At 40.3% G+C, this 27095-nt stretch overlaps 1 protein-coding gene across 1 annotated transcript in view; it reads left to right on the top strand.

The window, feature by feature from the left end:
• TRPM6 (transient receptor potential cation channel subfamily M member 6) overlaps window positions 1-27095 on the top strand; it is an 89103-nt gene that overhangs the window by 24978 nt on the left and 37030 nt on the right. Inside the window, exons 7-20 of the mRNA XM_086629490.1 lie at window positions 588-759; window positions 2059-2233; window positions 4377-4500; window positions 5660-5732; window positions 5852-5952; window positions 12775-12909; window positions 13440-13493; window positions 15766-15906; window positions 17636-17770; window positions 18815-19095; window positions 20100-20328; window positions 20927-21082; window positions 23846-23980; window positions 25020-25148. Of these exons, the coding sequence (XP_086485616.1) occupies window positions 588-759; window positions 2059-2233; window positions 4377-4500; window positions 5660-5732; window positions 5852-5952; window positions 12775-12909; window positions 13440-13493; window positions 15766-15906; window positions 17636-17770; window positions 18815-19095; window positions 20100-20328; window positions 20927-21082; window positions 23846-23980; window positions 25020-25148 (2040 nt within the window). The remainder of the gene's footprint in view (window positions 1-587; window positions 760-2058; window positions 2234-4376; window positions 4501-5659; window positions 5733-5851; window positions 5953-12774; window positions 12910-13439; window positions 13494-15765; window positions 15907-17635; window positions 17771-18814; window positions 19096-20099; window positions 20329-20926; window positions 21083-23845; window positions 23981-25019; window positions 25149-27095) is intronic.

Raw genomic sequence — 27095 nt, 5'->3', positions numbered from 1 at the left:
TAGTTTTTAAATATTTCTCTTTTACAGGAAGTCACCATTCCTTTTTGAAATTTTGTAATTAATTAGGCAATTATCTTGTGATTACAAGTGGTGTATTTATATATCCGTGTGATTCAGGATGAGCAACCAGGTTAATGGTACACACAAATACGTTATTAATATGCATGATTTTTATTCATAAACTAGAACTTCATGTGAGTGTCAGTGTGAGGGCACATTCTACATAACTGTCTAAAACCACTTGACAAGTAAGGTGAAATGATTCCTGATAAATGAGAGCTCACATGTTGTTAATGGGAATGCACCGAGGAAAAATATACCATTGTGTTTCAACCATTGCAAAGAAAGACAGACAGTGACTCTGCCTACGGACTGCAAGCCTAATCAGAAATGCTTTTGTGGTATTAATTGTGGTTTTGTTGCTGTTAAGAATCAAATGGAAACCCATGTTTGAGTATAGCAGCAAAAAGCATGATGGAAGCTTTCAGCAGATCACAATATAATGAAGACATACATACAAGCCAGGCAACATAAATGGTGATGTTTTGTTGGTTTCTTTGAAGATCTTTTTATTTTGTTTTTCTTAGGTAGTTTGCCTGTACCAGACTCTTGGTAATCCACTCAGCAAGCTAAGTACCCTCAACAGCATGCATTCTCATTTTCTAATGGCAGATGATGGGACAGTAGGCAAGTATGGGAATGAAATGATGCTAAGGAGAAATTTGGAGAAGTACATATCACTTCAAAAAATACACACAAGTGAGTACTGCTGTGGTCTGCTTTATGACAGAAAAACCTATCCTAAAAGTTGTAGGAGTACTTGACATTTCCTGTTACATGTTGTATATCTTCAGTTGCCATAGATTTCACTGAGGTTCAAAGTTACTAACTTGTATGTGAGTCTTGAACTGTCAATATCAGGAAAATTAAAAGGACAGCGTTTTATAAAAAGTGTTATGCATTTGGGCTAACTCGCATTTTGGTTTCTTAGTTATAGAGACATCTAAATAACTCAGATTATTTAGTAAGTACTGAGCATTTGCTCACTTTGCAGTTTTACGTGGTCTCTATATCAGCACTAGATCATTTCCCAGCATTTTTCTAGGTGGAAAAATTGTCACATTCAGGGGAATATGAATCCTTCCCCTATTCATTCCTTTTATCCTCATCGCTCTTCTGTATTGCAAACCTGTGACCTCCTCAGGTACAGGAAGACTGGTTGTGAAGGGAATACCTTCAACAAGTGTTTATTTGTCAGATTGTGTAACTTCCATTGTTTGCCTATAGAGTAACTGAGTTATGGTACAGAAATCATGAAAGAAATATTTGTTACATAGACAAGTATTTTTTTTTTATGCATTGAATTGTATAAATTATTTGTGGAAGTTCACTTTTACCTAGTGATTTAAATCTTGAGGTATGTTAAAAAGACATTAGCAGAGTTACAATACTGAATCTTTTTTTCATTTTTCTACTCACGTTATAGTATTTACGAACTTGAAAACTTACCCAATTTTTAATGTGTTCATATTTAGAGCTTCTTACCCAGCCTCTTGTATCTTCTCTTACTGCGAGTTTTTGCAAGTCAGACTTTCTGCAGTTTTTCATTTCTATTAAATCTTATTTGAATTTATTTCTGATTGTTAAAAAAACCACCCTGCTGCTGTAAAGCTTGAGAAAGGCTGTAAAGAAGTGCCTGATTACTTTTCTATGTGTGTAGTTAAACAAATGAATATTGACGACATTTCAAACGCTGTCAGCGTCCTTGTGTGTGAGAGCTGTTGTAAAGGGCAGAAGGATGTTCTGAAGGATGTTTCTTCTTTCCAATGCTAGGGCCGCTTACAATTTTATCAGGAGGTTTTCAAGGTCTTTTTGATCTGGTTGCAGAAGTTCTGTGAAAGTCTTAAAAAGTGTAAGTCAAATGAGAGATGGTGAAGGCATGATTTCCTCTCTGTTGAACCGTGAATGAGACTCCTTCATGAGTTTTTGTTTACCACATGTTGTGATTCTTTTGTGGCTGAGACCTGTTTGTAACTGGTTAGGTGTGTTTTGAAACAGGAATGGGCCAAGGTGTACCCGTAGTTGGGTTGGTGGTGGAAGGAGGCCCCAGTGTGATCCTAATGGTGTGGGAGTACGTGAGAGCCAGCCCAGCTGTCCCTGTGGTGGTCTACGAGGGGACTGGCAGAGCTGCAGATATCCTGGCTTTTACCCACAAACACGTGGGTGACACGGGGTGAGTAGTGGCACAGTGCTCCTCCTGCTGGGTCTGTCGTGTTGAAGGGGGACCTGAAAACACTTGTCTCAGAACTAACGCTGAGATGTTTTTTAGTGCTTCTAGCAATGATCTCCCCATGGTCTTTTGCCGGCTTTTACTTCTGTGAAGCGAGAGCAGAGTTTCTTCCTTCCCTGCCTCAAACTAGTGCTGAAAGAGTTATTCTGCCAAATGTACCGAAGCTTTTTTGAAGAGAAAAAATAAACTGCATCTAGCTATTTATTTATTTATTATAAAATAAATAAATATTCACCTGAGTCAGGCCAATCCTAGGCACAAATACAAACTGGGCACAGAGTGGGTTGAGAGTAGCCCTGAAGAGAAGGATTTGGGTGTGTTTATAGATGAGAAGCTCAACATGAGCCGGCAGTGCACTCATGCAGCCCAGAAGGCCAACCGCATCCTGGGATGTATCAAGAGAAGCGTGGTCAGCAGGTCAAGAGAGGTGATTCTCCCCCTCTACTCTGCTCTTGTGAGACCCCACCTCGAATACTGCGTCTAGTTCTGGTGTCCCCACCATAAGAGAGACATAGATTTGTTGGAGCGTGTTCAGAGGAGGGCCACAAAGATGATCCAGGGGCTGGAGCACCTCTGCTACGAGGACAGGTTGCAGGAGCTGGGATTGTTCAGCCTTGAAAAGAGAAGACTTCAGGGGGACCTAATAGCTGCCTTCCAATACCTGAAGGCAACCTGCAGGAAGGCTGGGGAGGGACTTTTTACAAGAGTGCCCATTGATAGGACAAGGGGAAATGGGTTTAAGTTGAAGGAGAACAGATTTAGATTAGATCTTAGGAAGAAATTCTTCAGTACGAGGGTGGTAAGACTTTGGAATAAATTGCCCACAGAAGTGGTGGATGCCCCCTCCCTGGAGGTGTTCAAGGCCAAGTTGGACAGAGCCTTGAGTAGCCTGATCTAGTTGAGAGGCGTCTCTGCCCATGACAGGGAGGTTGGATTAGATGATGTCTAAAGTCCCTTCCAGCCTATGCCATTCTATGATTCTATGATTCTATGATTCTATGATTTTGAGTTACCATAATGTTTCTTACCTTTGACGAGGGACACTGCTTGGTGACCTCAGAGTGCCCGCTTGTGTTTGGACTTAGTCCTTTCTCCTGCCATCAGTATTCTGTAAGTGGGCTTGGATTTAGGTTGCACAAAGCTTTTGAGATTGGGCTAGGGCTTAGTAGCTGTAGGAGACTCAGGCTGGGGTAGGAGGAGGACTAAAGTTCCTTGGCTTTGGCTTACCCAGTGGTAACCCAGATTTGTCAGCCTCGTCTAGCTGTAACTCTTTATGTCATCTGCAGTGCAGCCTTAGCTGTAGACTCTGTTAACCCTGCCTTGGTGAAAATACTGTGTCCTAAATGTAAATAAATATATATGTATATTTGTATAGCCAACTAATATTTTTGTGAAAGGTTTTTCAAAGTCAAAAGGGCTTTTTAAATAAAAATCAAATTTTAAAAAGGTGGCCTGCATTCGTTCCAGTTTAAAAAAATGAACAATTTAATCAACTTTATGTCCTGTTTATTATTTATTATCTTTTCTAAATATTCTTTCAGGGGGTAGTATTTTTGCTACTGTGTTGCATTAAGAACTTTTTTCTTCACTTGCTTTTCTTCCATATTTTTGATATTTTTTAAAAAAAAACTATCATTTCTAAAGAAAAGAAATATATGGATGGAAAGCTTAACAGAAAGATAAATGAGGGGAAAAAAGACAGGAGAGGTATAAAGCCCAATGAACAAATAATGAGGAATTTAATTTTATCCCTCTACGATTATTGAAAGAAAGAAAAAGTCTTCTAAACTTTTAGTGATTTTTAGCTCTATATTCACAGACAATCCTTTGAAAATTTTCATTTATCCTGTTTCCAATGGTATATATGTATGGTCAGAACTAATGCCTGTGTGAATAATAATTTATGGTATGGAATGTCTTTGTTTTGTTAGAAGAAGGCACGAATAAGTCAACAGAGAAGCATAAATAAAAGATTTCTCGTATGTCTCTGCTTAGCACACGTTTTGTCTTCTCCTGAGGTGTCATTTGGGCTGTTAAGAAGCAGCTAAAAATGTACTTATTCTTGCTTGTGTATCTTGTTTTTCAGAGAGCTGCGCCCTCAAGTGAAGGAGGAGGTCTTAGTGATGATTCAGAACACATTTAGCTTGGGACAGAAACAGTCTAGTCATCTATTTCACATTTTGATGGAATGCATGGAGCACAGAGAGTCCGTGAGTGGGGTTCACAATCTAAGTTTAGGATGTTTTCATTTGCTGTTATCCTTTTTGCTCCTTCTGTGGTGGGTTGGCATGGGCACAGCAGTTGTAGAAGTAGTGGTGTTATGTCTAATATAAAGATAACCTAAAGATATCTGTGCAAATTTATATATTAGGTATCTCCACGGAGCCTGTTAACTTCTCAAGTCTCAGTGGTTGCTTATGAAATGGCAGCCTTTCTGATTTTAATAAAGGGCCGAATGCCTTTCTTTTTGCAGGAAAAATCAAGTGATTCCTACTTTTTTTCTCCTCTAGTAGTGTCTTATTTGTAATTTAGAAATGTTTCAATCCATTCTTCTACTCATAATAGAATTGTGCTAGAACTTGCTTCTGAGTATTGAAACTTACTTTTGAAATGTGCTGACATGTTTAGCGGTTCAGGTCCTCATTTGTGAGCAGAACCACAGAATCATAGAACCGTTCAGGTTGGAAGGGACCTCAAAGATCATCTAGTTCCAACCCCTCTGCCATGGGCAGGGACACCTTCCACTACACCAGGTTGCTCAAAGCCTCGTCCAGCCTGGCCTTGAACACTTCCAGGGATGGGGCATCTACAGCTTCTCTGGGCAACCTGTTCCAGTGCTTCACCACCCTCAGAGTGAAAAATTTCTTCCTTAGATCTAATCTAAATCTTCTCTCTTTCAGTTTAAAGCCATTTCCCCTTGTCCTATCACTGCATGCCCTTGTAAAAAGTCCCTTTCCAGCTTTTCTGTAGGCCCCCTTTAGGTACTGCAAGACTTCTATAAGATCTCCCCAGAGCCTTCTCTTCCAGTAAATTTTAATTTACTTTACTTGAGTGTCTGTTTTCTATGTGAAAACTGAGTAGATATCAACCACGTTTCATTTTCACATTTCTCAGCTTTAAAGGCTAATCAAAAGGAAATAGGCTCATGTTATTATGCACTACGTTGATGCCAATTAGTCTGGGATGCCATTGCATTAAAAAGCAAAATGGTACATTTTCTGTCTGAAAGAAAGGAAGATCATATCTGGGCCTTTGCCATTGTTTGTGTTGAAATGTATGTGATTTAATCTACCACAGCCCTTACCAGGCAGAAATAACTACAGACTTCTCTGCCTCACCTCAAATAGTATACTTCTGCAATTCTAACAGATAACCATATTTGATGCGGCATTAGAAGATCAGCAGGACATTGATTTGGCAATTCTGACTGCACTCTTGAAAGGTACCTGTCTAAAAACATGACCTCTTTTCATCTCACATACAGTCCCATTGGCTTACCTTTTCAAAGCAGAGGAGTAACATCAGTGTATGAAAACTCCTGGTCCTTTGCTTGTTTCCTAGGTACAAATATGTCTGCTTCAGATCAGCTAGATTTGGCGTTGGCCTGGAACCGGCTAGATATTGCCAAGAGACACATACTGGTTTATGGACAGCACTGGAAGGTACTATTATCTTTAAATTGTCACAGTGTCTTTATTCTTTATGATGATGACTAATTTTCCATTATTTGAATTTGTCAGGCTTTAAGTAAGGAATAGTTTGATTCTTGGAGTCAGTCTTCTGGAGTAATCATCTTTGATTTTGGAGACGCATCATTCTTAAAATTGCAAAGTACTCAACTGCAGAGTGCATCAGGTGAAAAATCAAACACATTTATTTTCCCAGAGAAGAACTGATATCTAAAATTCCCGTGGTTTTCACTGCTAGCGTTTGCAAATAGTTTCATGGGTCCTTCTGAGTATGTATTCCTCAAGCCTATGTTGACAGTCATTGGTGGTCAAGGATATTTCGCTGTAGCCCGGAGTACTCTTCTCCAAAGGAGCGTTGCCTCTATTTTCCTAGCTCCACACAGAAATAAAGAAATCATGGTCCTTTATGGTGTTACCAAGTGAAAAAAGGTAGAATTAACTATGGTAACATGGCATTATTTCAGATATTTTCTTAGGAATAGCTTCAATCAAGGCAAGTCACGGTTTAGATCTACATTAACTGTATGTGTGTGAAAGAACATATAGTAGCAATTGAATCAGTCCTATAGGTAGTGTTTTTCAAGTTTTCAGGTGTAATCCAGTGTTTAAGTATAACCCTCCCTAAGTGACTTTTTATGTACATAATAGGATTTTTATAGAAGATAAATATAAAACTGTATGCGATTTAATGCATGCTATTCCCATTTGTTACAAGAGTAAATATTTTCTTCAAGAAATTATATCTGATGCTTCCATAAGTACTTTCTGAGTTTACCTTTCCAAGAATTACAAGGTTGATTTTTCCAGTTCTGAGTGCCTTTTCTTCTTTACAATGTACATTTGGGAAAATCGGCAGTGGGTATGGTTTTTTTTGGTGACCGTAGCTTGTTGTTTGACACAAAAAGGAAGCTGAATTTATTGATCACCAGTCTGTATTTTCCTGTGGCGTTTAAGGCTGAATACATAGAATCATAGAATGGTTTGGGGTGGAAGAAACCTTAAAGATCATCTAGTTCCAACCCCCGTGCCATGGGCAGGGAAACCCTCCACTACACCACATTGCCCAAAGCCTAATCCAACATGGCCTTGAACACTTCAAGGAATGGAGCATCCACAACTCCTCTGGGCAACCTGTTCCAGTGCCTCACCACCCTCAGAGTGAAGAATTTCTTCCTTAGATCTAATCGAAATCTCCCCTCTTTCAGTTTAAATCCATTGCCCCTTGTCCTATCACTATATACACCCTTGTGAAAAACCTCTCTCCAGCTTTCTTGTAAGTACCTTTTAAGTACTGGAAAGCTGCAATTAGGTCTCCCTGCAGCCTTCTCTTCTCCAGGCTGAACAACCCCAACTCTCTCATCCTGTCTTCATAGCAGAGGTGCTCCAGCCCTCGGATCATCTTTGTGGCCCTTTTCTGGATTCGCTCCAGCAGCTCCATGTCCTTTTTATGTTGGGGGCCCCAGAGCTGAACGCAGTCCTCCAGGTGGGGTCTCACAGAGCAGAGAAGAGGAGCAGAATCCCCTCCCTCAACCTGCTGGCCACGCTTCTTTGGATGCAGCCCAGGATATGGTTGACTTTCTGGGCTGCCAGCGCACATTGCTGGCTGATGTTGAGCTTCTCATGATCCAACACCCCCAAGTCCTTCTCCTCAGGGCTGCTCTCAATCTATTCTCCACCCAGCCTGTATTGGAGGACTATGCCTGAGATGTCTACAATTGGGCATCCATGAATGAATTTTTTGTTGTTACCTCTTTGGGCTCACTTCACTATCTGTGAAGTGCAGATGATCATGTTATGTTTGTGCACAAAATCTGGTAAAAATAAATGATGTCGAGCGCCCACTGAAAGGCAGAGAAGGAGATTGCTGGTTTCATTTACAGGATTTGAATGGTGTGTGAATAATAAGGGATATGCCAAGCCTGGAACAATAAAGTTAGAACAAAATGCTGAATAGCTCCCTGCTAAGAGATCATCATTCACTCTGTGAACTGAATAAGACAAAGCCCTCTGGGGAAACATAGTATATGACTGAGCAATGAATAATTGTACTATTATTCATGGTGATGAATTATCTATTAGCTTTTGAGTGTTTGACTGCATAACCTTAACAGTGTTTCTGTCCAACAGACTTTTATGGAATATGGAAAAGATTTGTGTACACACAACGATGTGTGCATATTTTTAACTTTATGATTTTTTTTTACAATACCTTGTTATGTTTTGACTCTATGAAGAAAATGTATTTTTCTCAATGTCTTCTTTCATTGTTTTATAGCGTGTACATTTTTTTATTTCTGTTTGTTTTTTGCCTTCAACAACTCTGCTGTGTTCATAAGTTCATAAGCTTTATTGAAGCACATCTCTGTGAGATATTAAAGGGAGACACCGTCTATCTTACTGCTTGAAATTCTATACAATGGGAGTAAGAGAGAAGCATTAAGCTTTTGCAATTTTTATCATTATCATACGTTTGCAAGGCCTGTGAGGCTGCATTGTTCCTTTGTGTTTACATGAGAAGTGTGGCAGGTGAAACTTGCTTTGACTGTTCAATTAGTATAAGTGATATAATAGTAGAATCATAGAACCATAGAATAGATCATAGAAACATTTAGATAATGAGTTCAACCCTTCACCTAACACTGCCAAGTTCACCACTAAACCATGTCCCTAAGCACCCCATCTACACGTCTTTTAAATACCTCCAGGGATGATGACTCAACCCCTTCCCTGGGCAGCCTGTCCCGGTGCTTGACAACCCTTTCAGTGAAGAAATTGTTCCTAATATCGAATCTAAAGCTCCCCTGGCACAACTTGAGGCCATTTCCTCTATCCTCCTATCGTTTATTACTTGGGAGAAGAGACTGGCACCACCTCGCTACAACCTCCTTTCAGGTAGTTGTAGAGAGGTAATATTTTATATGTTGTTCTGTATTCATCTAAGTATAAATCCTAATAGTTTGCATGTCTTTTTCACTTGTCTCCAACTTATATCCAACTTAAACTCATGCTTTCAGAAGATATGTTCACTAACATTTTTTTCTGAGTTAATTTCAAAACTGTGTGCAGGTAGCGTTTTTTCCCAAATGCGTGTTGTTTGATATTTACCAATATTGAATTTCACCTACTTTTTTGACTGGTTAGCCCATAGTAGGAGATTTTTCTGCACCTCTTCCCAATCAGTTTTACTACGATGAGTATTTTTGTGTCATCAGGTATTGTCAAGTCAATATTCAATATGTGGGATTTCTTGGTCTCTCACCATTACTAATAATCTTTTTTCCTACCATTTGATCAATTATTAAACAATTAGAGGACCTTTTGCCTTGTGACAGCTTAATTTGTTTTGAAGTCCTTCAACAAAGCCATAATCAAAAGCTTTTGTGGGCATATAAACGTACTGTATCAATCGGACAACCTTATCCTCATCGTCCCTGCCAAAATTCTGGTAGAGTTCTGATTTAATTCTACAGAACAACCAACTGTCGAGTTTTCGGCCGATCTGGCAACTAAACTCCACACAGCCACTGTCTCACTCCTCCTCCAGTAAAGTGGAGAGGAGAAAAAAAGTGTAATAAAGGGACTGAGGACTGAGACAAGAACAGAGGGAGCACCCACCAACCATGGTCCCGGGAAAAACAGACTCAGATTGGAAATAAAACAATTAATTTTATTAACAGTTACTTTGAAAAGATAGAGACAAAGAAAACCAGTTAATGGAGAGGATGAAAAGAAAACAAGGCCAGATCTTAAAAACAACACACACACCCCCCACTTTCCTTTTCTTCCTGGCTCTACCTCCTCCCCCAGTGGCACAGGGGCACAGGGAATGGGGAGTGCAGGTCAGTTCATCTCATGCTGTTACTGCCGCTCCTTTCTTAAAGGAAGACGAGTCCTTACACCCTTTTCCCTTGCTCCAGTGGATCCCCTGCTCACGAGGAAAATCCACAAACTTCTCCAGTGTGAGTCCTACCCGCAGAATGCAGTCCTTCCCCATCGGATTGCTCCAGTGCGGGCTTTACCACAGTCTCGGATTCTTAGGGAGCTGTTGCCACTCGCTCCGGCATGGGTCATCCCATGAACTCTAGATGTGTCTCTACCTTGTTGTGCCCATACTTCACGACCATCCTCAGGCTCAGGCATCTCTTCTTCAACGTGGCTTTTCTATGGGCTGCGAGTGAGTCCCTGCTCCACCAAGTCTGTCCTGGCTCCAGGGGGGCCGCCTGCCGTCTTGCCACCGGTTGCAGGGGAAACTCAGCTCCGGCACCTCATCCTGTTCCATCCTCGCTGACCCGGTGTCTGTGTGGCCGTTTCTCTCAGATTTCAGTCCTCTCTGGGTGAACTCGGCCCAGCGGGCACCCCAGGAGTGTGGTGCTCCCCGAGTTTCCCAAGCGGCTCCGCCACTACCATCCTGAGTAGGTGGCGCCGGCCCGGCGCGGGCAGCCCCTGGCCGGGCGCTGGGGAGCGGGGGCAGCACCCCTCTCCTTGCTCTTGGGCAAAGCACCTTTCCGATTCTTTTGTCCCAACCTAAATAGGGCAATTCGCAGAGGCACTGATTGGCTCAACCCCGAAGGGGATGGAAGTCCGATCTGGTGGCCGGAACTGGGGAGGTCACAGGGAGCAAATCCCCTCTCCTGCTACCAGACGCCCCCCCGCCCCCCCCCATCAAACCATCACACTTCGTCTTATTGTACTGTATTTACCTATATTGCTATTGTTGCTCTTCCTTATTGTAGTTTCGTTCTGTTTGTGGTTACAAAGTTCTAACTGTATTGATATGCCATACTTTGACAACCTGTACCCTCCTTTGCCTTTTTTAACAATTGGCATATTTTCTACCATCTTCCGTTGTGCTGTTAGAGGGGCTGATTTCAGCTATACTTCAGTTCTCTGGGAACTCTTAGGTGTAATCCACCTGGTCCTGACAATTTGCTGCCACTTTATGGATGACTTCTATAATCTTTTCTGCTGGCACTTCAATTTGACACAGTTCCTCAGATTTGTCTGCCATAAAGAACAGCTTTGATGTAGGACCTTTCCTAACATGTTCTGTAGTGAGCACTGAGGCAATGAATTAATTTACCATTTCTGCAATAGCCTTATCTCCTTGTGTGTTTCTTTTATACCTTGATCATCCTCTGGTCTTACAGATTCACTGGCAGTGCCCCTGCTTCCCCTCTTCTGCTTCTGATTTGTTTGAAAAAGATCAATGTACCTGTTCATGTCTATTTCAGTGCAATTGTTCAGCATCATTTTGAATAAAAAATCATTGTCAAATAATGAGTATGTTCTCCCCTTCAAGTAAGTTGTAAAGAGCTTCTAATAAACAAGCCTTACATCTCTTGCTGCTTCTCCAAGAAAAAATTAGAATGACATATATTCCTGAAAGTTTTTCTTTTGACTAAGCAGGAAAATAATCTTAAATGACGATATTTTCTTCATGCATTGTAAAGAAGGAAAAAAACCCAAGAAAATACACAAGCACAGTTTCAAAGTTTGCTTTTGACATAGTTGATTACTTAATTAAAGAAGAGTACCCAGCTGTCAGGGTCTGCCAGACCTGCAATTGCTAGGGTCTACAGTTAGTGCATGGCTATTGTGGTTGTGTGTTCAAATTTTGAATTAGATATTTAAGCAGCAATTTTTAGGTGATTGTCCATGCAGTCTTAGTGGTTTTCTGTCTGTTTAAGAGTTTTAAGGAAACATGCGCAATTACGCACAGGTTGTGGCCATTTCTCTTCAGAACTCTGGTCATAAAAGTTCAGAAGGTAGAGATTGTAACCAGCTGTAGCTGTGTTTCTGCTTAAATGTCAGCTCAGTCTCAAATGAACTTTACAACAAAGAATGTCATTCTAGTAGTTACCAAACGTCTGTCTAAACCTCTTTAGACACACTGCCAGCGCAAGCAAGGAGTGCTCGAGGAAATGTAATACAAGTATCGTCACTTGAGATATTTCTGGAAGAAACACCAATAATTCAGGAACAGTGCACAAGTTTTCTTTTCACATGTAACAGTTCTCTAACATTTATTGGTCGTCTTTTAATACCACTTCTACTAAACGTAAATACGTACGTGGAAATGACTAACATCATATGCCAAGTAAACACTAGTGCTGCCTCATTTGTGTGCCAGTGTCCTCGTTCTGTTCACCGCTCTGCATTTTCTGTGCATACGTGTTCTGTAGAGATTCTTTATATGCATTTATATGAATTTCATATGCCTGACTCCTTTGCATGTAGAAATCCTGCTGAGCTCTGTGCAAGTGCCATGCCTAGAGTGCTTTCACCATTTAGACACTGTTGTAGGTAGAGATCTGCTTCGTGGTGTCTTTGAGAGAGTTTATCCTAACGCAGATTCTCTCTCATATTTGAAAAGAAGTCTGCTTTAAAGAACTTCAAGTTCTATAGAAAGATCTTGAAATACAGTACCTCGAAATGGCTTTTGTCGTATGTCAAAAAAGAAAGGCTTCCCTCCGCCCCCTGCATTATCATACATTAGCTTCTGAAGTGAATTAAAGAGTAGGGAATGTATTACCAGAGTCTGGTTGTAAAGTTAGATTTGTAGAAGTCTCTACAGACGTTGGGTTTATGGAGACTCAGTTTTACTCCCCCTCTCTGTTGGATTTTTTACACACATGCTTCCTCCAGCATATTTTTCTTTTGTACTGTGCACTTTAAATATACATAAAGACAAATCATTGCAATAAAGAGCTCTCTTGCAGTTCAGTAAGGTTTCATTTGTTTCCAGAAGACGATAATAATTTTCTAAGCTTTTCCTTCATCTCTGTCTTTCTGAAGGTTGGTGTCTTGGAACAGGCAATGCTGGATGCTTTAGTGATGGACCGTGTGGATTTTGTGAAGCTGTTAATAGAGCATGGAGTGAACATGCACCGTTTTCTTACCATATCTCGTTTGGAAGAACTCTACAATACAGTAAGTGTTTGAAATCCCAGAGTACAACTTTAGATGAGAATGCCTAGAAAGAATACTGTTTTGCTCAAAATATTTGATAATCAGGCCACATTTTTAAGAAGGATTTTTGAAAAAAAAAAAAAGGGTTTTGATCATATTTGATTGTAATGTTGGATTTTTTGATTGGTGTCCCAGCTTTTTATTTTCAATCTATTGACATGAACCAGACTGACTACTCACCTGAAGCTCATGAGAAATATGTTCTGATTTTAATCTAGTATGTGATACATGCTTCTCTTGATGAAAGTGATATGTTGTTTAACCAAAGTGATACCAACTTCTTTCTAGAATATGTCAATATTTAAGATAGTAGAGATATTGCAGATTGGTGTTGAAATGTTTTTGAAGAGGTTCGTGGGGAGAGTTTGAGTGAGGAGAGTTTTAATCACAGTAGCTTATGCTGAAGATCTTTTAGCTGCTTTCTTTTACTGTATTGATTTTCTAATGTAGAGCAACATGATTGTTTACTGTCTTTTCTTTTCACACCACAGAAACAAGGACCATCAAATCTACTTTTGCATCACCTAGTTCGAGATGTGAAACAGGTAATAGACATAGGAAAGGCCTGGGAGCAAAAATGGTAGCTTAGAACTTCAGCATCCACTGGCACACTGCTGTTGGGTAATACAGGGGAATTTGAGGAATAGAAGTGATGCGTTCGATATTATGCTCCTATATCTACTAAACGGTTTTGTCTCTGTCTCACTGATCCTCCTAAGCAATTAACTAGCATACTACTGCAGAATGCTCCCAAGCGTCCTTTACCTTAATTTCAAAGGCAAGCAGTTTGTATAGATCGGACTGTCTTTCTCAAGTTGCGAGAGTGACGTTGTTAAGTGATTGCACAAAAGACTTAGTAAATTAATGCAGTAATTATGCTCGTTGCTTTAAGGTTTTCTTTTTTTCCTCAAAGCTAAAAAAGTCCTTGTTGAGCAGTAACGAAAGATACTATGACAAGACACATTTCAATGTGCTGCATTGCCTAGGAGAACAGAAGGTGGCAGTGGATGACTACTGCATGGAACACGGGTTCCTATTAGTTTAGTGGCAGCCTTGTTATTTAGCTACACTTTTATTTCATATTTCTGTTATCTATTGTACCTCACAGCACTGCTTAGCCAGGAAGGGATGAGCTGTTCTTTCTGCATATAGTCTCCACTGCAGGAGATGCCTAGATCCAAAACTAGATTAATTTACTAATTCTTTCCAGGGTGTGAATGCTAACATAAAATGAAATGTTAAGTCTCACTGTTTGCAGAGTTCTGTGTTCTCAGGTAGTGGGATTTCTGGTATGATTTTCTTATTGTGGGTGACTTTTTCATGTCAATTGCATTGATGGTTCTGTAGATAGGTGTGTAGGATATTGTGATATCCATGACAAGCTACTTTCTGTGTTTTTGCATACTGATGGACATATTTAAAGTCTAATTTATGTGATAGATCTGGAAGATCTGAGTTTTGAAAATACATTGAACTTTTCCAGGCTGAGAAATCTTTCTCACTGATACTGAAGTGATTTGCTCCTTGGTACAACCCCTCTCCTAAAACCTATGGCCTGGTTACATCTCAGGACGCTCTGGGAAAACTCAATGTGTGATTTAATGGGAAGCTTGCAGTGGAATAGTGTAATCTAGGTAGAAAATGCGTGCTCAATTTCAAAACGTTCTGCACTCTCGGGTAAGCTAAACTCGGTACCTGCAAACAGGTCTAAACTCTGAAAAGCCTTTTTCACCTGGGTTTCCGTAAGTACGCATAAGTGCTCTGTGAATGGCTTGTGCAGCTGCAGTCTTACTAAGTAAGGTAACACAATAGCTAGGGCAGTCACCAGAGTGATGTGACCATGGATTTCAGAATATTTCTCCGTTAGTGTGACCAGCTTTGCTGCTACTGCCTTTGAATGGAGATACATTGCAGCCCGCCCTGATAGCATAAAACATGTTTTTTAGTGCAGAAAAGTATCTACACACATAGGTAGTCAGAAATACTTGCCTGACTTGCAATGACAGAACTGGCAAGCTCTGTTCTGTGAAACATGCTTTTGCCCCAGAGTGCTCAGCATGTTGGTGCCTTCTGTTCCCCAGGACTGGGTGGCCTTAGCTGGCTGTACTGAGTCTTACCACTAAAGTCTATTGAAAAAAACCTCCTGATTCTGATGAAGAAAATGACTTTTCACAGTTTGAAAGACATACACTGCTAGGAATACGAAATGCCTCTGATCTCACCTATGTACAGGCCCATTTTTCACTTCCAGGAGTTGTGGTTTAAGGTTTTACCAATAATCTTTAAAATCTGCATTTGTCATGGAACGACAGTGGAGGTAAACTGGGAAGCAATAGTGCTTTAAACAGAAGCGGTGAGAGACTCAGAAGGTACAGATAATGCACATACATACTTCGTCCACTTCTTTGTTTTAATTAGTGAACTAGTTTAATGAGTAAATCATACCATGCTAGTTTCCTCTTGTCGTGAAAAGAAGATTTTATCAGTCTCTCTGGCTGTTGGTGTTTAACCTGAAGAACCATTATCCACACTGTTGAATGCAGCTGGTCTTGTGAACATTGCAATATACGTCCCTACGCAACGTGGGTGCAGTGGACTGTAGACATCACACTTTTCAGGCTGAATATGTGGATGTGCCTGTGTTCTTCCTCCTAGGGGAATTTCATATGCCTAATGAATGTGGACACTTTCCTGAAAGATGCAGGAGCCTCTCAGTTGCACCTTCTTCCAGACTGCTCTCGTAGTAGTAGGGCTCTGACATGGTTGAATGCTGCCTATAATAGCTTCATGAAATGCTTGTGACGTTTGGTGTTTCAGAATACTCTTTCCTTGGATTACAAGATATCACTGATTGATATTGGGCTGGTGGTAGAGTACCTCCTTGGTGGAGCTTATCGGAGCAGCTACACAAGGAAGCATTTCCGAATTCTCTACAATGATCTCTACAGAAAACACAAGGTAACTTCTGTGAAATGGCTACACTGGTCACCAAGAAAAGCCAAAATGTGACAGCTGGAAATAGCTCAGGTTGTCACTGTGGTTTGTCTGAGGAGCATCGGTTAAATGTATGCCATGCTTGCTTGTTTTATGAATCTCTGCCAACTGTAGAGAGCTTGCAAACAAAACAGACAAATCCTTCCCCAAACTACTCCATGCCATGCAAGACCACCAGTGATTGTTGAATTAACTATTCGTTTAGTAAATTTACCTTTGTGTCCAGTAGCTGGGTTGTGGTCTTTATCTGTCATCCATCAGTGAAGATTGACAAGGCTGTACCAACCACCATTTTTCCTTTTGTGAAGCAATTGCATGTTTCTGCTCTTGCAATTTGAACCACATCACAGAAATACTGAATTCAACAGGCATTGAACTAGGCTTAGAGCATGTCAACACAGCGTAGTTAACAGCAGCATGGAGTTCTCTGACCCACGTTTTGGGCAAATGTCTTACCTTATAGAAACAGCCCAGTGCTAGTGGTGCATCTTCCTGCCAGGGTAATAAGCTGTGTTTGCCTGGCAGAGCTTTTTCCGTGACACACTGTTCATCACAGGGGAAGTCTCATGCTGGATGTGCCAGGCTGCAGCCATGGTGCAGTGGCTTTGGGCAGGCAGAAGAGGCTTGTGCTTGGACACATGTGCCGTTCTGCACCTTCTAGACGCTGAAGGTGTTTTACTGTATGGCATAGCATTGTGACATGTCTGCGTGTCCGTAGCATCAACTCTGCAAGCAAACAAACTGCCTCGGAACAACAGTGTGCAAACATCCTAGCGTTTTCATTTTCCCCATTGACTTTCCACAACTAATAACTTGAAAGCAGCCTGAATTTTTCAATAAGTTAGCCAAATATCATTCCCAACATCACAGGAGTAGATCTACTACGTAAGAACTTTCCCGGGTTTTCAGAGTAGAACTGGACTTTGATTAAAGTATTTCCATATGTTAAAAAACAAACAACAACAACCTCTCATCCCTATGTGCCACTCTCACGACTAATAGAAGAACTTCAGGGTCATCAGGGAAAATTAGAAGAATAATGAAAACTGTTACTTGCAGTGACTAGAAACACAGAGACAGAGCTTTCTGTGTGTTGCTGGTTTAATACAATGCTTAAAAAGATATATTTGAGCAGTTGTGACACTCTTCACTATATCCTCATAAAATACGACCTTAACAGGGACGGGTGGAACCACTAGGAACTGCAGGAAAGTGTTACTGATTCAGCTGGTAACATTCTTGCCTCTCAGTAAACACTGAACAAAATGCCCAGGGGTGCTAGACATGCCATCCTTCAGAGGAAATGGTCAGCAAAAAGTTCAGAGAACTTCTGTCTTTTAAAGGGCTTATGGCACTTTTTATAAGGGTAGGTACTTGAAAGATCTTCTAGGTTGGGTGATTCCAATTTGATGCAAGCCCTGTTGTTGTTATAATCGGTGGATGCTTTTGGAGAAATCAGTATTTTGAATTTAGAGATTCAGAAAAATATGTATTTTTTAAATTAGATGTGAAATAGGCTGGTTTTTCCTTGATGATGTAAGCTCCAGTGGTAGTTATAGTGATTGCTGACTCACTAGTCTTATTCAAACATCAGACTCTACAGGCAGCATTGCAATCAGAGATAAGTACAGGCAAACTTCATCTCTAATTTACATTTCTCTCCTTGTGTTTTATGGTATGCCTTTGGATCTAGAGAGTGCTCTCCAGCTTTTCTCAGAGCCTGTCACATTCCCTTCATCAGAGTAATCAGATGGGTAGCAGAATGGGATCTGCTGAAAGTACTTTGCATTCTCAGTTCTTCAGAACAGCACAGCCTTACAAATACAAGGTAATATAATTGCTTATTCTAGACTTTGATTAGGGCATATTAGGCTGCTAATCATTTTATTGAGAGATTTTAGACATATGTTGGTCAGGCTGTTAGTTACCATAATTCTACTTAAATTTCAGTGGAAGCAACATTTTGCTGCTTCCTGTTCATAAAGTACAGGTCTTGCAATTTTCATGTTGAAAACAAGCTCAGATTCCTCCTGTGATACATTTTGACTTCCATCCATTCGTTGCTAAGGGCTTTCACTGGAATGTAGTATCACCAAATTTCTGAACATCAAGCATGGGTGAAAACTCTTCTTAGTTGGAAGCAACAGTAGGAATTCTCTGACTTTATTGATGTTTTCTCGTGATTGCTTATTAAAGTAGCCACAGTAAGCCTGCTAAGAAGCGATACGGTTCTGATATCTGGAAAATGATGACAGAGTATTTTCTTTCAAAGAAAGAATGATAAAAAGAGCAAAAATTGCCACGTACAGATATCTGACAAACAAAACATGAAGCAGAATGAATTTAAATGTCTTTATTGGAATTAGTCTGAGCCAAAATGAATGCAATAGAGCACTGAGACAACCTCACTTACACCAGTAAAGCTTCTTCTTTGCCTTTAATGGAGAAATATCCAGACACCAATGTATAGCAAGTTTACAAGTGTGGAAGACAGTAAAAATCATCTTTAAGTATCACAAGTCCATAAGGTATGTTTCAGTCTACTGATGGCTTTTTCTCCTGTCATAACACAAGTACAAGGAAAGAGTGAAAGTACGATCTTGATATCATGGGGTTTGGAGACTGCCCAATGCTATGGAAGGGGAAGCTATAAATAAGTACCGAGCAAGGAGTGTTTTTCCTCCGCTGATGTTACCAGGTTCTTAGCATTGATAATCTGAATGGGATCCCAGCTGTGGTTTATGACTTAAATGTGTATAATGATCAAACAGTTTGCTACTTGCAATTTAGATTTGCGTGCAGTTTTACTTACATGAGTCTGAACCTCAGCCGTTCATGGAACTTCTCTTGTTTTTGAAAAACAAATTTATAGGAAAGATCCACTGCTTTCCATAAGTGTAAAAAGAAATCAAAAGAGGATATAAACTTTGCAGAGAACTATGAGTCATCTGGCTTTATCTACCCCTACAACGACCTCCTGGTTTGGGCAGTATTAATGAAGAGGCAGAAGATGGCAATGTTCTTCTGGCAACACGGAGAGGAAGCCATGGTCAAAGCCGTTGTGGCTTGTAAACTCTACAGGGCGATGGCACGTGAAGCTAAACAGAGCAACATGGTGGATGACACTTCAGAAGAACTCAAGAAGTACTCAAAGTATGAATTATCCCTTCACTCCAGTTAATAAATTTCTGCAGTGCTTAGAATGGTTAGATATTTTCCTAATCCACTCCGAGTTTGTAAGGTTAGTGGTGCCATGGACTATGGAGTATATAAGAAGTACTTTCACCTACTCACTATTCATATTATATAATGGAGCTATGTGTTGATGTACAGTCTGGTTGAGAGTTGAAGGAAAACTATTAGCATGTTTTCTAGTTGCATATTTGAAAATTAAAGTACGGGTGAGTAATGTGTGGCTAAGTGTCTGCTAAATGGTCAAGTGGAAGATTAAAATTACCCTTACAGCTTCCCTTCCAGTTCAACTTGTTAAAAAGCCGTATGGCACATATATGTTAGACTTTTCAAATCTGTAACATGGTGATGAGCAAACTAAAATTAGTGCATAAATCCTGCTCTGTGTAAGAGCTAAAGAAAAATGTGTGCTGAAATAACTGAGTGAATAAAAAATGAAGTAGACCAAGAATTTTCTTTAAGTTTGTTTTCTGGTAATTTTTCTTGTTAATACAATAAGACGTGCTGTTTGTTTTGCATGCAGCTCCAAAGCTTAATTTAAAGGGAGGCATATCTTCCTTCAGGAGTCTTCCCTACAGAAGTTTTTGAGAGCCAGTGTAAAAGAAGAGGCTTTTGCAACTGCCTGCAATGCTTGCCCAGAGTGGTGATGGGTCTGTTGAAGGAAATACACAGAACTTCGTAGGGTCCATTTTGATTGCTGAGTGAGATTAAGAGCAAAACAAATAAAGTAGAAAACAGGATAACCCCAAACCTTGTTATTAGGACTAAATAGTTTGATTTACTCCCCAAATTATTTTTCACTAGATACGTTGATAAAGCAATGGGAAAAATGGGAGAAGGCATACTTACTCAGATTGTTAGCTGAACTTCAGTTAATGGATTTTTCCAGCCAGCCTCTTTGCAGCAGTGATTCTGAGTTTTGTCTGATCCTTGTTGTATTAACTGTTAAGTCCTTTCTGCTCTAGGGAGTTTGGGCAGCTAGCCTTAGATGTTCTGGAGAAAGCTTTCAAACAAAATGAGCAGATGGCCATGAAGCTGCTGACCTATGAACTGAAAAACTGGAGCAACTCAACTTGCTTAAAACTAGCAGTGTCTGTGGGGCTGCGGCCTTTCGTGTCCCATACTTGCACACAGATGCTCCTGACAGATATGTGGATGGGACGCCTGAAGATGCGTAAGAACTCCTGGTTTAAGGTAACACCACTCCAGCTTTTTCTGAGCATTTAGATGCTGTTTAGATGCTTTATACATGTCTCTGTGGTTATGACTGTGTCTAGTGCACCTTCAGACAGGTATGCTTAAGCATGAATCGGGATGTGCATATCTGGGAGAGAAAAGAATGGTGGGGAGGGAAAACTGTACTTGCTTCTGTTTTACTCCTTTGCAAAAGAAGCTGTGGGATGGCATTAGGAGAATGCATTTTGTGAGGATTTTTTTTGCTGTTCCCATTCTCTCAGCACCCGCCAGTACCTCCCGACCTACTCTTGCTGCTCCATATTGCTGGTGCTCTGTCAGAGCTGCTCATGGGAGGAATGGGCTCTGGACGTAGGGAGCTGTATCTAACGTAGCCCCAGATACCATGATACTTTTCAAAGCCACAAAACAGTCAAGAGCAGCACACTTCTTCAGAGGCTGTAGGAGTGTAATACAGAGATTCCCTGCACCAGTGGCTCTCTCCCAGGACAGTGGAATTGCACTGGGTTTGTGCTGGCACCATGCATGGCTGACTATGGCCTCAGGTCTATGCTATCACTGCTGAATGAATTTCCTGAATCTTGTATCTCTCTTTTAGGTCATTATGAGTATTCTCCTGCCTCCCACCATCCTGATGCTGGAGTTTAAAAGCAAGGCAGAAATGTCTCATGTGCCTCAGTCTCAAGATTCCCATCAGTTCACATGGCATCATGGGGATCAGAGCCCAACCAGTTCTAAAGATCCTTTGTCTCTGGTTAGTCTGTGATTATCAGCCATTTGTGTGTCAGGGTCTGTCTGTTTACCACGGTATAATCCTGGAAGTGTCGGGGCCCAATTCTCAAGAAGTAGGGGTTTGATCCCTGGTTTGGATACAGATTGAAGTGACTTTGGACAAGTCACTTCATCTGTCCTGGGTGTCTCTTCTGTACTGGTCATAATGAGAAAATCCTTCCTAACCTCACAAAAGTATAGTAAGATTATGGCTATCTGTCAGTTATGCAGGTATTTTAGGGCACAAAGTCTGTTCAAGCTGCAAATAAATATCTATGTCATCTTGCATACCAAATAATCTAAGAATGGTTTCATATCATGCACAAAATCACATCCATAAAGCTCAATTCAGGTTGTGCAGTCGAGCTGTCCAAAGCAGCGAAACGGCAGAACTGAGGCAATCCAGATCCCGTCCTCTCCAACTCACTCCATCCTCCCGCTCTGCTTGGCCAGCAGCCTCTGCCCCACATCTCAGCCGCAGCCTGTCCCCCTCTCCATAGTCATCCTTTGCTCTTAGTCTCTCCTTGAGACAGTTTTTCCTGAATTACATCATAGCCCTTCCAGAGGTCTAGCTGCTGCCCTCCTTGTTGAAAAACAAAATGTCTCTACTTTTGCATCGCTTGAGCCTAGCAGAAATGCCATGTAAAGCACAAGAGAAGCATTTTGCTTTTGGTTTAGACACTTGAAGTGAGTCCTGAAACTCTCCACAGGGACTTACGGTTGTGCAAAAGTCCTTCTTCAGCCTGTCTGTGGAGAGTCTCCAGCATAGCTGAAGTCTTTGTCTTTTAAGATCTGAATTCCCCCAGACTTCTGCTAAGGAGAATTGCCTGTCCTTTCTTGTTGTTATTCTCCACAAAACATTCCTTGAACTGAAAATTTGCAAAAGTTTTCAGTCTGAAGTAGAGACCAAAAGGGTAAATGTTGGTGAGGTGCTAACCAATGGCAACAGGATTACCAAGTGAGAGCTGTCAGGCAATCTTTTTTGCTCTACTCTGCTTATCTTACAGCAGATAAGCACTGTAGGTTGCTTGAGACCTTCTCAGTTAACTTCCTATTTGCATAAAAGAGAGGAGATTGTTGCTAAGGGCTTTCGAAGCAGAATGGTAGGCCAGTCAATGCCACACTTGTGTTTCCACTCTCTGATGCAGAAAAATGCTCGAAGCCATTATCTCCTGCGGTGCCTGTCTAATATAGCCGGCTCGGAAATGCTTTTTATGGGGTTAGGTAACAGCTATGATAGGGAGGACAGGCCAAGTGTAATTATTTGCAGCAGGACCACCTCTGCAGTCTGGTAGAAGGCAACGCAGCAGTGTGCATAAGCATTTTTCTGACCTGCCTTAGACAGGGCTGCTTCCTTCCTGCAGTAGCAATAATCTTAACTTCTGATTTTACCTAACATAGAGTGTTGTTTAAAACAAAAGACCGAGCTACTGCTTTTTCTTAAATGCTCTGATATGAAATATGATAGAAAAATGTACAGAAAATTTCAACACTCTACATGTGCCATATAGAGCATCTTTCACACAGTCATAAATTCCAGTGACCTGCTGCAGCTGGAAATTGCAATCTTTCAAGGAACAAATTTTCTCCTTCATCGATATTTTTATCCTCCTTCACCTTGGAGGATCTGATGTTAACACATTGGGATAATTCTGTGTATCAAACTCTTTGGTTTAGCACTTAGAAAATTCTGAGTCTAATGTGATGAAAAAAAATAAGTTTTCCCCTGACAGCCCAAGGAAATGTTGTGTAGTAGAGATAAATATGTCGCATAAAAAGTGCTATACTGCGGACATCTAGTAGCAGTAAGTTTTAGCATTGATATTAGCCAAGGCAATATGGTTTGGTTGCCTCAGCCTTGCCCAGCTATTAGCTATTTATACTTCCTGCACTCCTCTCACCTTCATCTCTGAAAACTCCTTTCCACACCTTCTAGTTTTGTCAATTGCCCACTGCTGTGTCTGCAGATCTTCTTAGGCTTCAGCGGCAATCGGATGTTTGTGCTTTCAGAGTGGTACTCAGACAAGTGTCAAACTCTGGATACAGGATCAAGTGTGTGTGCTTTTTTTGTTTTGTTGTGTTTTTTGTTGTTTATTTGTGTTTTTTGTTTTGTTTTATTGTACTGAAGATAATGAAGACGTTACCCTTATTTTTTGTAGGCAGATCTTTGTAAGAGAGTACTTATTTCATCCTCATCTTCTGATCAGGCATACAGTACATCAAAAATGGCAATTAGATTTTGTATTCAGAATTTCATTGTTTTGACATTTTCTATGCAACTGTGTACATGAGCAGAAATTTCTCTTATTTCTCTTATTTCATTCTCTTATTTGAGAATGTGCCACAGTTGTCCGTGGAGTTCTAGCTCACATAGTTACGCCATATTGGGAGTTGTTATTTTTCTCTATTTCACAGATGGGTAAAGTGAGACACAGAGTAATTAAGTGACTTTGCTTAAAGACTTAAAGGAATGTGTGGCAGAAACAGGAGTGGATTCAGATCTGATGCCCAGTCCACTGCCTGTAGTCATAAGAGCAAACTCAAAATGAGTGTTTATAGTGGAAAAGTGTGCATGTTAATTATTGCAAATGAGATGGTTGTAACCAGATAAAATCAAGCCACAGTAATGGTTTGTATATTCAGAACAAAGCTTAAACATTAGTGCCTGTCTTTGTTCTGACACTACACAACCTTTGCAATCATAGACCATGATTTCTTACTTTTAAAATGCTGTTTCGTTTTAAAGAAGGATTACGATGTGGAGAAGGTTGCTCAGAAGTCTGGTGAAAGCCAAATAGACGGTGGACAAGGAAACCTGCCTGGCACTAGAAAAATCTATGAGTTCTACAACGCACCAATTGTCAAGTTCTGGTTTCACACGGTTGGTCATTACACTAGAGCTTGGATTGCCAAAACCTTCCTTTGGTCCTTCAGATACCACTTCGTGCTGTGTTTATTTTGCCTAGCATGGATTTGCAGCCACGTAATGGTGGGGGTGATGGGAAGGCATTTGAGTATTTCTCTCACAATTGAGTGAAAAGTTTATCTGCTAGAATCATGTAGCTGCATAAAAAAAAAAAAAACTAACAAAAGAAAAAAAAAACAATTACAAGCAAGTAAAGAAAAACCTGAGCAGAACTTTTTACAGTGGCTGATTGCACACATAGATTTGAAACTGGCCTGAAATACCTCACTGATATTCGTGTCCCTTTCTTTAGGAACTGTTTCTGAAGCACTGAATATTAATTTGTAGGAGGCCATTTACTATAGAGAAATACATATTTTATTAAATCTCTTTTAGTAACTAACCCTGTGTCAGTAGAGCTTAAGATGTTTAAGATCAGGCTGCCTGTTGGGTCAGACCACTGTGTACATAAACTGTTACTCCTTCAACAGGGTGTGTTAGCTGCTTTATAGGTTGTTAACCTGTTATCTCAGATATGTTTACAGCATGTTCTGATACCTTTAAAATATGTGCTTTCCAGCGGATATTGCTCTTCCTGTGTTTTGGAAGGCACTGAGTAATGAGCAGTGAGTGATGTAACTTTGAGAAGGGTTACTTGCTCCTACGGAAAGTTAGGATAAAAGCATAACACTGCCTTTACATTCAGGTAATGCTGTGCAGATAAAATAGTCTGTCTCATATATGCGTTTGGGGCCTAGATGAACATGCACTGCAATAGTTCATCTTCTGCTCCCATTTTTTCAGCACTAAAGCACCAATTTCCAAATGATATGTAAGGATATTCCCATAAAAAAATACTTTGGAGAGCTGGAGGAAAGATTTTGAACTCAAAAATCTCAACAGTGCCCCAGTAGTTTGAACACATACAGTCATCAGGCTAATCATCTGTTAATATGTTTGCAGAAATTTGTTGGAGATTTTTGTGCATATGGATTATATACTGTGTGTTTTGTAGATGGCTTACATGGCATTTCTCATGCTCTTCACTTACACTGTGCTGGTGAAGATGGAATCAAGACCGAGTGTGCAGGAGTGGCTTGTTATTATTTATATTTTCAGCACTGCTATTGAAAAAGTCAGGGAGGTAAGCTTTTCCATTCACGCTTCTCATTTATAGAGGATATATTATAAACCAGAGAATACCGTAAACTGAGGAATGCCAAATCTTCCATTCTTTCTGTAGAGAATTTACCAGAGGAAAGAATTGTACAGGACATTTATTTCTGATAAATCTATTATTTGAATACCAGTATGTGGGCTTTGAAAATGCATTTTCAAGTTTGTCCTTAAATTTCTATTTTTCTATGTAAAGCCAGTGGTAATGTGCAGGTTGCTTGAGAGTGATTGTGCTGAACAGAGATTTGGAGCCTCAATGTAGGCACCTGTTTCTTATTTTTTTTTTGAGTGGGCTATTAGATTTCTTATAACAAATATGGAATTTGTCTTTAGGTATTTACTTTGAGTGTGGACATTGTCATCAATTAATAGGTGTCATGCATAGCATGCTCTATGGCTTTCCGTCAAGTCTAACTGACCCTCTGTAAACGAAACTGGAAAAAACCCACCATCAGCTGGATTCATTCATGCCGGATTCATTTAGCATTGAAAAATGATATCCCAATCAAAATTAATCACAGTTATTCACAGTTGGTTAGATCCGAACTTCTGAACACAAATTGAGCTCCAAACCTGAGGTTGTGGACAAACGCAGCTATATGTTTTCCAGATGGTTGTATCTGATCAAACATGTCTTCACTGTAGAACTGACACATAGCAAGCAATAGTAGTGTGAATTGTCTTATAGAGGAATAAAACTGAAAAAAAATCAGTCACGGTTCTGAGTGAAGGATGCTGTTAGAAGACTGCAACATCAGTATGAGAGAGGTGAAGGATTTCAAGGGGCAGCAGAAATGCTGGGAGTATGTTTAAGCCTGGGTATATATGCAAGTTCTGTAGCCACATGAGATAAAATTGAAAAAATCTACACAAGGATTATCTAATTGAGGAAAAAATTGAATGTGAATGTGCTAGCAGTTTGGAAGTCACTGTTGTCCTATCACATCATGTTGATAATGGAACAGTGGAAACATCAGCTCTTCTTTCTAGCATTAACATTCATTGGAGACTTTGAAATTTGTATCTTCTACTTGATTTTCTTTGTCCATGTACTAGTTCTGGTCTACTGGCAGACTTTGTAGGACACTGTGTCTTACAAGTGCAGCTAATTAACTGCTGAGGGCCTTGTCATACATAACTGCAAACCTCTACTTCTCAAGATTGTATCAACTAATTGTTAAAGCCTTAGGCCCTGATCCTGCAACTAGTTCCTCATGTGAGTTAGTTCAACTGAATTGAGTAGGATCACTTGTTTACATTAATGTGTTCATATGTGTAAATTCTTGCAGGATCAGGGCGTAACATTGCAAAATCTCTCCTCCGCTTGGTACTTATCAGTGTGATCTTACATAGCGCTGCATAATTGGCCTCACTTGTGCAACGTGCAAAGGTTTTATTTATGGCCTCCCAAAGATTCCACTTCACACATTTGCTCAGTGAAGCTTAAAATGCCTTTGGGGCACCTCACAGTTCAAGGAGTGAACATTTAATTCTTTACCTTGCCAGTTGCCAGCACTCCTTTTTTTAGCATGTCCTTGGTGGACTACAAGGCTCTTTCTCTATATTTTCAGACTGAAATAAAAGGCAGTAATTATTTTCCCATCAGCAAGGTTAGGTTGGTACTTTCCATGACTTAGGGGCTTTTGAAAGGGCTGATGCAGGTCGTGACCCTTCCTCTAAAAAATGCTTGTTAATTTATGACGATATATGTGCACAACAGTTCTATACCGGCTGCTCTTTTCTGCTGAGGAATGTGCTCTTTAGTGAATGGCTTCATGGTCAGAATCCGTTTTTCCTTAGGAAGAGCTATCCTATTTGGTGTGACATACTGACCAATATGACACTATAGATTAAGTACAAACCTCAATTAATGGTGAAGGACAATATGCATCACACAGGCCTGGAAAAAAAAAAA

The sequence above is a fragment of the Tauraco erythrolophus genome, chromosome Z (assembly GCF_009769465.1).
Source record: "Tauraco erythrolophus isolate bTauEry1 chromosome Z, bTauEry1.pri, whole genome shotgun sequence".
In the NCBI taxonomy this organism is placed as follows: Eukaryota; Metazoa; Chordata; class Aves; order Musophagiformes; family Musophagidae; genus Tauraco; species Tauraco erythrolophus.
Note: the sequence above shows the minus strand (reverse complement) of the source record. Positions and strands in the feature narration are given on the sequence as shown.